General features: G+C 43.4%; 1 protein-coding gene across 1 annotated transcript in view; it reads left to right on the forward strand.

The window, feature by feature from the left end:
* ALPK1 (alpha kinase 1) overlaps window positions 1–10,293 on the forward strand; it is a 74,635-nt gene extending 64,342 nt beyond the window's left edge. Inside the window, exons 11-15 of the mRNA XM_074950010.1 lie at window positions 35–2,219; window positions 4,540–4,693; window positions 6,250–6,412; window positions 8,747–8,933; window positions 9,727–10,293. Coding sequence (XP_074806111.1) covers window positions 35–2,219; window positions 4,540–4,693; window positions 6,250–6,412; window positions 8,747–8,933; window positions 9,727–9,926 — 2,889 coding nt within the window. The 3' untranslated portion in view covers window positions 9,927–10,293. The remainder of the gene's footprint in view (window positions 1–34; window positions 2,220–4,539; window positions 4,694–6,249; window positions 6,413–8,746; window positions 8,934–9,726) is intronic.
* The last annotated feature ends 1,164 nt before the right edge of the window (window positions 10,294–11,457 follow it).

The raw sequence follows: 11,457 nt of genomic DNA on the forward strand, positions 1-11,457 counted from the left end.
AATTCATTGACTTCTCATCCTTTTTCCTTTTCAGAACATCCGTGGCACATGCTTATTGTCCTATAGTTACTCCACAGAATGTCCTCCAGAGAAGAGAAAGTTTTATTTGTCTGAAGCTAAGAAATCCTTTGAAATTGGTCTCCTCACCAAGAAAGAAAATGACCCTGTCACTAGCAGGCAGGAGCTTCATAGTTTCATTAAAGCAGCTTTTTGCCTTACAACAGTTAATCGGCAACTCTACGGGCAGAGCGAGAGACTCTGTGTGGTGAGACAGCTATGTAGCGAAGCCATGGAGAAACTGTACACTTACAGCACTTCACCTTTTACAGAAGATCAAGACAAAGAAACACTTGCCAAAGAGATCATGTCTTTGATCATGTCTGTCAAGGAGCATTTACAAGTACAAAGCTTCCCTAATTCAGATGCCAGATCTTATGTTCCTGATAGCTACAAAGGTGTAGTAGAAAAGCCTATCTTGCGTGGTGAAGTGAATTTTGAGAAAATCCTTGAAATGCATTCCCAGCATCATAGGTCAGTAAGTGAAGTGTTTGAAAGTACTTGCAGGAGCCAGGAAACCAGGCACAGAGAAGCCAAAATGGGAGCTTGCATCACTGCCTTAAAAACTGAAACTAAAAATGTAGACACTATATGTAACACTGAAGAAAAATTATGCGGTGGCAAGGACATTGCCAAAATCTCTGCTTCACAAAACACAAGAAGAAGCCATGAGAGACTCCCTGGGCAAACAAGAAAGAGATGGATTAGTTCTAATGCAATGAACATCTCCCTTGTAGAAGAAATGGAGAGCAAGCCATTAGACAAAGTTACCAATGATGAAAATGGCATTTTCAGCAGTTTGCAAAGCAGGAGTCAAACCACTAGTTCTTTGAAGTCTTGGAGCAAGTTGTCAAAATCAAGCTCCTCTGCTAGCTGGGAGGAGTTAGATTGCAACGCCAGCAACACGCTTCCCAGAGACTGGCAACAAAGGGGAAGGGGCTCAGTGGATGAGCAGTGTTGCACAGTCTCAACCGAATCTACTGAGGGAAATGTTCAAGGCGGGAGCCTGCACTCGTTGTCCTTCCAAACTCATCATCTCTCTCTTCAAGAGTCACAGGGTGGCTGTTCAGGTCCTTCTCAGTATTCATTAAAGAACAATATGCTCTTTGCTAATAGACTAGCAGATGTGTCCTCAGCTTCCAGAGAAGGGCTCTTGCAGGGGACAGAACCTGAAAGGGATGCCTCAAAACAGAACGCAGGGGATGCCAATAGTATAGACTTCAGGAACAATGCTGTTTCTTTCGTGGACTTAAAGGGTTCCCATTTTTCTGGTCCCAACAGACCTGAGAGGGAGATGATTTCCTCTTCCTTGGTAGAATTAGAATCCTTTGAAATGATTGAGTCCAGAACCAAGGATAGCAATAGAGACTTCAGTGTTATTCACAGCCCTACTCAGCGCAGCAGAGTGGAAGGAAATGTAATAGATGCCGAAGGGTATAAAAGAATCACAGAGCCATTATCTAGAAATAATTATGTGTGGATTGACCCGGAAGGAGATACTGTAGACAGTACAGATGATCTGTCCGTTGAGCCTCCTATACCTATAGGTAAGGTAGCTACTACTACATCTATAAGCAACAAGTCAAAAATAGCAAGTGATTCCTTTGTACGTAACTGGATTAATAAGTCTTCTGCTGGAAATGGATCTTTTGAAATGCCTGAAGTTGACACCCAGGCAGATACAGAAGATGAATGGGAGTTTGCTTTCAGCAATAGAGGGAGCTCAGTAAACAACACTCCTGCCATGAATGCTCCAAGGCCTCAACTTAACCACAGGGTTGGGATCAGAATTTCACCATCAGGGAGGAAGAAGCCAGAAGCTGACCATTTTAATGACTGTGCTACCACAGAGGAAGATGAAGCGGAAAAGTACAGGAACGTTCTGAACAGCAGCCACAGCTCAAGCTCCTCTCTGAAATCATGGTACAAACCAGCGCAGTTTTCCAGCAGTTTCTCTGAACTAGAGAGTCCATCTTTTCTGAACTCCAGTGGGAGCTCTTTTGCCTTTGTGCCTGGGAGAACCAAAGAACAAATCCTAAAAGCTCGCTTTCTAGAGGATGATGACTATGAGAAGCTCTTGTCAGGTGTTGAGCATAACTGGCTAGTGCAGAGACTGGAGTCTACTGGAATATTTAAGGCTAGACAACTCCGTAAAGCATACTGTAAGTAACATCTCCCCTGTGTGTATATGTTATATGCCATCGTGATCCCAAACATAGTTATAAGAGGGTAAGAGCTAACCTTTGAAGGGATTTTGTACTACCTGCAGGCTGGCACTCTTACTATGATGATGAACAAGGTATAAATCCCTCAAAGATAGATAGAAGCAGCAGATAGAAATCTAGAGTCTGATCTTGCAATTCTTATTCATATGTGTTTGTGCATTGGCCATATAATTCAGAGGTTAGAGCACTGCCCCTGTAAACTGAGGGTCACATGTTTGATTCTCATTTTGACTTATGCCAATAATTTAGATGAGAGTAGAGTAGGGACTGGTCCTTTCTGGTCTTGAACATCTATGAAACTATGTATGAGTAAAGGCTGCAGAATCAGGTCTGTACTTCTTACTAGGATTATATAGATCTCAAGGGTCTGGATATTTTTAGGCCCTCTTCATTTTTCAAAATATTTACATTTAAATGAAAAAAGAGCCAAGCCAGGGCAGAACAACATTTTGGCTTAGTTTACTGTTTTGCTTAATATCATATCCAGTTTTTTCCTTTGATCCGTTAACCAAACCAAGTAAGACTGTACCTGCTGCCAGAATCTCTCAGTTATTTTTAATTTGTCTTAAGGTCCTTGTGAGTTTTATATTTTGTTCATTTCAATAAAATTCTTTTCTCAATCTGTGAGTCTAGCAGCTCTGTCTGCTAGCTCACAAAGTTAATAAACAACTGAAGCGAAGCACTAGCTTAAAGTGTGGCTCTAATCCGAAGAGGGTAAGTTTTGATTAAACATTTTGATTGATCTGATCTGAAAAAAAAAATCAGAAGTTCAGTTTGTGAATATTGAGATTTCAATTTGTGACAGGAAAATTATTTGAAATCTTGAAAATTCTTGTAGAATCATTTTCTGCCCAGCTCTAAGTGCCATGGTCTGTCTAGTACAGTATCTACTCTCTGACAGTGCCAGCACCAGATGCTTCAGGGGAAGGTATACGAGCCCTGCAGTGGGCAAATGTGAGAAAATCTACTTCCACATGAGGGTCTCCTCCTAATCCAGGGGTGGGCAAACTTTTTGGCCCAAGGGCCACATCTGGGTATGGAAATTGTATGGCGAGCCATGAATGCTTACAAAATTGGGGGTTGCGGTGCTGGAGTGGGTGAGGGCTCTGGCTGGGGGTGCGGGCTCTGGGGTGGGGCTGGGGATGAGGAGTTGGGGGTGCAGGAGGGTGCTCCAGGCTGGAACCAAGGGGTTTGGTGGGCGGGAGGGCAATCAGGGCTGGGGTAGGGGGTTGGGGCATGGGAGGGGATCGGGGGGCAGGCTCTGGGTGGCACTTACCTCAAGCAGCTCCCAGAAACAGTGGCACATCCCCTCCTCCGGCTCCTACGCAGAAACGCAGCCAGGCGGCTCTGCACGCAGCCCTGTGTGCAGGCGCTGCCCCTGTAGCTCCCATTGGCTTTCAGTTCCTGGTGGGTCCTGGCCAATGGGAGCTGCAGGGGTGCGCTTGGGGTGGGGGCAGCAAGCAGAGCCCCCTGGCTGCCCCTACATGTAGGAGCCGGAGGGGAGATGTGCCGCTGGTTCCAGGAACCATGCAGAGTGGGGCAAGACCCCGACCCCGCTCCCCGGCTGGAGCATTGGAGCAGGTCAAGCCCTAGACCCTGCTTCCCAGTGGGAGCTCGAGCGCCGGATGTGGCCCCCGGGTTGTAGTTTTCCTACCTCTGTCCTAATCCTAGCAGTACATTGGTTTTAGCCGTGAAGGTTTTATATCCCTTCCAAATTTGTGTTAGCATTAACTAGTATAAGTCTAGATATTCTTATCAGTATAACTGTACAGTGCCACACAATTTGGTGGTATTCAGGCTTATATATGAGCGAGAGGCTTATGACTGGCTCATAGCAGGGGCATTACAGAGCGGGAGTGAAATGCATTTGATTCTTCCTGTAGACATTTTGTGTTCTCTACTTGCTAATAGTTTTTCTTCTGGACTCCCTAATCATTTAAACTTTTATTAGTGTACAAGACGGGGGCAGGAAACCACAAAGCAGCCCTACAGTGTGTCCTGCCAAATCAATGCATTTTGCCTAACTATCTTATATATTTCCACTTATGGATGAGCTTCTACAAAAGATGCTGTTTCAATACTGCGCTGTAATAGTTGAGTGTGACAGGGTAGCAGAGCTTTGAAACTTTGTCTGGGCATGGACATCAATCCCAACGGAAAAAATTGACAGCTCTTAGGTTTCATCCTTGGTTACTGGTATAGAACAACATTGCTAAAGAAGCTGTCAGTTTCATGTGTGGGGGTTTTGTTTTGGTAGCTGCTCTTCTTCTGAAATACTCGAAGAAATCTGGGCTGTGGACAGGCCAGGAAACAGCTGTGTATATTGGAGACTACCTGAGCGTGGCGAAGGAAGGCAAACAAAGGACTGCATTTTGGATACACTTTCTGCATCAAGAAGAAACTTTGGGAAGGTATTGATCAAGCACAAATTGCTGAAGTGAAATTTTAATCAGGGCTAATTCTGCACACATAGGAACATGGCAATTGCCATACTGGATCAGACCCAAGGTCCTGTCTCTGACAGCGGTCAGTACTTCAGAAAAAGGTGCAAGAAACCCCAATGTTATAGGGGAATTATGGAATATCCTGTTCCCAGGGAAAGTATTTCTTCCTAATCTCCATTTGTTAAGAGCTGTTAATATCCTGAAGCAAAAGGGTTTTATAGCCCTTCCAAAGCTCCTGGCTATTTGATTGATCCTCACTATTATAGCTCTGGATATTCTTGTTACCCAGTTTGATTCTGAAGTTACAGTCTTTCCATTGGGACAGGTATTTAAAAAGAACCAATTGCTTCATTATTGTTTTCTGTGTTATCTGACACTGTGTTACATTTACTGTCCATTTTCCTATTATGCCCTTGGGCTTGTCTACATACAAACTTGCACAGAAGTAAGTGAATGGATTTTATTTCACACCTTTTGTTGTTTCAGACTCTCTCATTTTGCATTCCTATTTCCGATTTAAATATAATCCAGATACAACACTCGTAATCTGAAAGTATTCACACACAGACTTGCATAAAATAGGAAAATAGCCAAATTAAAACCAATTTAGTGATTTCAGTGCAAGCTTGTATGTAAACAAGGCACACAGTAGAGTGCAGTCTTGTTGTGTTTTAATACAAATATGAGTAGAGGTTGCTCATGGGCACAAGATTAACTGCCAAGTCTTGTCCTCTGCCTCGACTTGAGGTCTTTAGGTCTTGCTGTGCTCAGTGCTGTAACGCCCAAGTCTGATTTTTTTTTTCAAAAATGATTTAGATACTTGGGAGCCTAAATCCCATTTACAGTCAGAGATTTTGGCTCCCAAGTGTCTAAATCACTTTGAAAGTAAGATTTAGGCTCCTAAATCAGTTAGGCATTGCAGTGCTGAGCGCAGCAACACCTAAATGGCTTTAAAAATCTGAGCCTAGCTGTCTTGTTCTCAAGAGGATAAGGAGAGAGCTGGGCAGGGCGGAGCATGGCATGTCTGAGAGATGGCTAACATTTTATTCTGTGCCGTGGCTTTGTGAAATGGACACCTCTACCCTAAGAACTGGAATAAGTCCACCAGCTCACTTCACCAAGACCACAGCACCTAGAGGCAGTGCGTGCTGCTTGGCAGAGGGAAATGTGGATTTTGGATCATGAGTAAATGTGATATATGGGTTATTAGGGAATGTGGTGGGATTTTCAAAGGTGCCTGTGCTCCAGTGGAAGTCAGCTAGAGTTAGATGCCAAATTCATTTACATGCTTTTGAAATTCTCACCCTAAGACTAAGATCTTTCAGAGCTAACTTCTGTTGTTCCATCAAGAGGTACAAGACCAGATTTCAGTTGTTGTCATTTTAAATAAGTTACCAATAAATAGCTTTGCTCTTGAACAACAAAGTGGATTTGTGGTGATGATTTGCATCCCAATGAGGATTTCGCTTATTGCTATCTGCCTGAGGAATTGGCTATGCTGTCTGTCTGTTTTTCCCATGTAGGTATGTTGGGAAAGAGTATAAAGAAGAAAAGGGGCTTCTTAATCATTTCATTGATGTAGAGCGACAAATGACTGCCCAGTACTACGTGACAGAATTCAACAAAAGGCTGTATGAGCAAAAGATCCCAACACAAATCTTTTACATCCCCTCTGCAGTACTCCTGGTAAGAAATCCTGAAATGAAATCAACTGAAGCAGGGAACTTACAGAAGCCAGCAGGAAATGATCAGAGAATGTTTCTCCTGTAGAACAGTGGGTAGAGAGAAAGGTATAAAATTAGGAAAGTTACAAGATCTCTGCAGAACAATAATTATTATAAGCCACTTGTGTCCCATACACAGTGGATATGTAAACACAGCATTTTGGAGCAAACGGAAGTGAGCCTCCTGGCTAAGGGTAGACCGCCGCTTCATAGGCTTCAGAGTCTGAGCTCAAGCCGTAACTTCAAAGCACTGTCTAAACAGCTGTTTTTAGAACAGTTGTATGATCCTCGCTAGGCCAAGTCTGTCGACCCAGAGAGGCTCGCTCGTTCACACTCCGAAATGCTGGGTAGAGGTCCCCTAAGAGGCAAATGCCATTACCTGGTAAACAAGTTTGATTATTTAAAGATGAAAAAACATCTAACATACAAGCACAGATTCTCACTAAAGGGTGCAATGGATGCAATTGTAAAAGTATGTATGTCCTGCCGGGCCACCAAACCCATACCTTTACGTGTGTAACTTGGGCAGGGAAGGGCTCAGTTAACCAGCTGGTAGGTGTAGTTGCCCAACTTGTGTTAGCACCTAACCAGTTTGTGCACAGAAATATGAGGGCTCATGTTTGCCTGCAGGTGCACCTACTATTTTAGTAGCTGCACCTTTAGTATGCTTCTTTAAAATTTAGCCTATACTTCTAATGGTGCTCTCGGAACTACCAGAATTAGGGTAAAATTCTGCTCCGTTTATTCACTTAAATTGGCTCTTTGATTTAAGTGGGACTACTCAGCACTGGTGCCAGAATGGGGGGCAGGGAGCCGTGGCTCTCCCCACTTATAAAAGGACCATGCCCCCCACTTTTTAACAAAAGAAACATGTGCTGAGGGGAAAAAATGCAGTCCCCATGTTTAGAACTAAAGTTGCCTTTTTGTTTGTACTATAATTAAATATTATAATGTAGCTACATTTTGTATTCTGGTTATTTATGTTACAGTTGTATTCTGCAGGTTATTTAAGTAGTATTTTAATTCCTCTGCCACTTTGTCCTTGGCCCACCCACTTCTATGAAGGTTCCAGTGCCCTTGCTACTCAGATGCGCCAGGCAAGAAGGGTGTGGCCCTGAGATTGTCGATTCCTTGAGACAGGAACTTGTTTTTTCATTTGATCATTAAAATAATCATAAATAATCATTACTAATCGTAACAATGTTGCTGGAAATAACGGTTACAATAACATGGGCCAGATCCTCAGGTCCAGTCAGTCCCCATTCAGTGCAGCCTGAGGGTTACCCTAATTTGCATTGATTTGTAATGGCACCCAAGGAGCAGATGGGGATCACCAGGTTGCATCACATCCAGACTTGCCCCCAAGACACTGTCCTTACCCAGGGGGATGGGAGGGGATGGCCTAGAGCCAACATAGCTGGCTACAAGCCATGTGGGGAGTCCTCCGTTCCAGGGAAATCTGCAGCTACCCTGAGACAGTAGCTTTCTGGCCCTCTTGCATCACCTGAATGGTGCACCGGGGCCAGAGCATTAGCCAACATCTATCCCTCTATCTTTTATAAATCTAGTTTACATATTTAACTACGTTCTATTAGACTCCTGCATTTCAAATACAAATAGCCAAGTAGACTATTATACACAGTATCTATGTCCTCTATGTCTTTGTCCCTGCATGTGTGGAATATAAATTACTGCTCTGTTGTTCACGTATATGCTATAATGCAATATGCAAATGACCTTGGATCAAAGAGCTTTGCTTTACTGCTTTTGCTAAGTATGCTGTCATTGGTGCTGCTTTACACTGGAGCACTGGTTAGCAAGGCCTAATGCAGTTTTAGCATGAATACATTCAAGCGCTTGAATATGTAGACATAACTACATCCACCAACCACAGACCATGTAAAAGATGAACAGCTGCTGGTTGCTGGTCTGCCATCTTCTCATCTCCTTCTCCCACTTTTTATACTGACTTTCTTGCAATATATTTTTCATTTGCTTTACAAGGAAGATAACTATAGAACTTGTTGATCCCCATGTCTAGTCTCACCAGGCTGAATTAACGTTTCCAGAGCTGATACTTTCTTCTCTCTCGCTAGATGTGAGCTCTGCTTCCAGATGTGTTGTGATGGGACCAAACAAATGGATGGCACAGTGTGGGGGCTCTTTACATCCTTTTAGTGCAGTGGAAAAAAGTAATAGTGCAAATAAGAATTCAGATAGCTGAGCTATAGGACTTCTCACTGTTTTCATCTCTACTGGGATTATTTTAACCCTTTAACATTCTGTTTTCTTTCAGATATTAGAAGGCAAATCTATAAAAGGATGTGTGAGTGTGGAGCCCTATATTCTTGGAGAATTTGTGAAACTATCTAATAACACAAAAGTAGTAAAAACAGAGTACAAAGCCACAGAGTATGGCTTGGCCTTTGGCCATTTCTCCCATGAGTTTTCCCATGGCACAGATGTGGTTGTTGATTTGCAAGGTTTGTATGATGGCTGATTCTGTTTGTTGTATGTCCTTCCCATTTTCCAGCAGTGTGTGCTGTACAAAGAACAAAACCGTTTACAGTGTCACTAAGACAAAGGGAGGCATAGAGAGGACTCAGACTCACATTGTGTAAGAAAATAGGCCATAATTTTTGGCATGTGAAATAAATAACACCTGGCGGTTCAAAGAGAACCTCCCTTTCTTCTTGATGTGAGAGAAGCTGTGATCATGTTCCTGGGCCAGATCCTAGTGTGATGCAACCTTGTGTCACTCCACCCATGTGAAAGCTAAACTAAAGCTAACAGAAATGGGGCCCTGAGGGGCTTCCCTGCAAAGGGGGCTCCTCAGGTAACACCGAGACAGTGTAGCAGTTCCCATGCCACCCTTCTCCTTCCCTGTGACTGGCAAGCCCCAAAATGGCTGAAAGCATTCACCCCCTCTTTAGCTTCACAGGCTCTCCTGGGTTAGAGCTGATGACATGACCTTCCAAGCTGTTGACTCAAGTACCCTCCTCCCTTAGCAGGGTAAAGCCAAAAACAAGATGCTCTTGGGACCTAATGTCATCTTGTGAATGTGTTCTTACCTGCATATCAGTACAGACGTTAAGGGCCTTATTCTGCTCTCACTTACCCTGGGGTAAATCAGGAGTAACTCCACTGACATCAGCAGAATTCCACCTATGAAAAATTGATCAGACTTGGGGTGGGTGGGGCTTAATTACAGAACACAATGAAGTGAAGGGACTATTGTATGTCATTTTATATTCAGATGTGTTCTTTATTCTACAGGTTGGGTGACTGGTAATGGAAAAGGCCTCATCTACCTCACAGACCCCCAAATTCATTCTCTTAATGGGAAAGATGTTTCACACTCCACCAACTTTGGAGAGAAAGGAATTTATTATTTCTTCAATAATCAACACGTGGAATGCAATGAAATCTGCCATCATCTTTCTTTAACGAGGCCTTCGGTAGCAGAACCTAACTAGCCTTGTGCAAAGACAGCCTGACAGGTGCTGACGTGGGACCTGATCCCTCACACATTTATACACATAAATAACTCTGCTTGTTAGAGCAGAGCCATAGAAGTAAAATTACTTCTATTCCTAAGTGTTGGAAGGATCAGGGTCATCGTTCCAGGTTGGTAACACCATGTTACTGAATACAGCTTGTTGTGGAAATTAACAAAACCACATAAAAGTATATTCAAGGAACATCAAGGGTATAACAAACCCACAAGAGCCAGGAATATTGTGAGCTAACACTAGAACTTTGTCCTTATAATGATCAGTCTCATCTAGAAATCACAGCACCAGAAGGAGATAAGATGGTACAACCTTTACTCAGGGCTTGACTTCAATGTGGGTTTTGGCTGAGAAAGGACAGTGGGATTTGTAACCCCTTCTGCTATTAGGAGATACTATCCTAAGGAAGAGGGTATAGTCAGGATCTGGTATAGTTATTTCAGGTATTTGGGTTTACTTGTATTTATGATTTTCAGAGACTTTTTTCAGTGTTGACATGCTGTGTTACTAAAACAAAAAGTGATAAAAACTTAGCTTCTTTTTTTCAGACCTGAGTGTGTAATTTCTTGCTTACATTGTAAAATGGCAGTTTTAACTGTGCTAGCCACAGAGCAAACCTTGCAGCCCTTATACAGGCAAAACCGCTGTTGAAGCCAAAGGAAGCCTTGCCATGGATGGACTTGCTCACATCTGTGTTTAATGTGCCCACAGGACACTTTCCTATCAGCCTGGCAGTTCTCTCTTAAAAACAAAACAAAACTCCCACTGATGCCTCTAATGGAACTGTGGCTGCCACAAATCTAAAGGCCAGTCTTGCAACCCTTATTCACACAAGTAGTCCCACTGAAGTGAAGGGAGCTATTTGCCTTTATCAAGTATACTCAAGTATAGTTATAAACTAAGGGACTGTCTATTCAGAGAATTAGTGTGTAGCAAGCTGGAATGTACATCTGCGATGCACCAGCCGACTGTGCACTAACTGACTGCGTAGATCCTGCAGTCGCTGCTGTGAAACTTGTACTGAACTTGTAGCATGTGGTAGTAGGATCCACGCAGTCAGTTAGTGAATGGCAGCCTAGTTGAACTGTAGATTTACTCCTCAGGTTGCTGCATACTAACTCTCCATAGAGACAAGCCATAAGTAATGGCAAGTTGGTCTGTAAGAACATTGTTTTTGCTTTTTTTGGCTGCCGACTGGATGTGGGTGGGTTTAGGGCATTCCCTGCTGTCCTACACATGTGGAGGCTCATTCTGATCTGACTTACACTAGCTTTACATGGTGTAACTGCTCCCGAGAGGCGGCGGTGGTGGAGGAAGGTGGAACCTTGGCTGAGCTGGCACAGGGGGATGTGATTTGCTGCTGGTACCAAGGAGGACCCAGGAGAAATTGTTTCTCTGAGGGGTGTCTCTGGCTAGGTCTACACTATGAGCTAGGGATGTGATTGCATGTCCACGCGGATGTACTCATGCTAGCTCTCGTCTGAGCTGCCGTGTT

The sequence above is a fragment of the Natator depressus genome, chromosome 4 (genome assembly GCF_965152275.1).
Source record: "Natator depressus isolate rNatDep1 chromosome 4, rNatDep2.hap1, whole genome shotgun sequence".
NCBI classification, from domain to species: Eukaryota; Metazoa; Chordata; order Testudines; family Cheloniidae; genus Natator; species Natator depressus.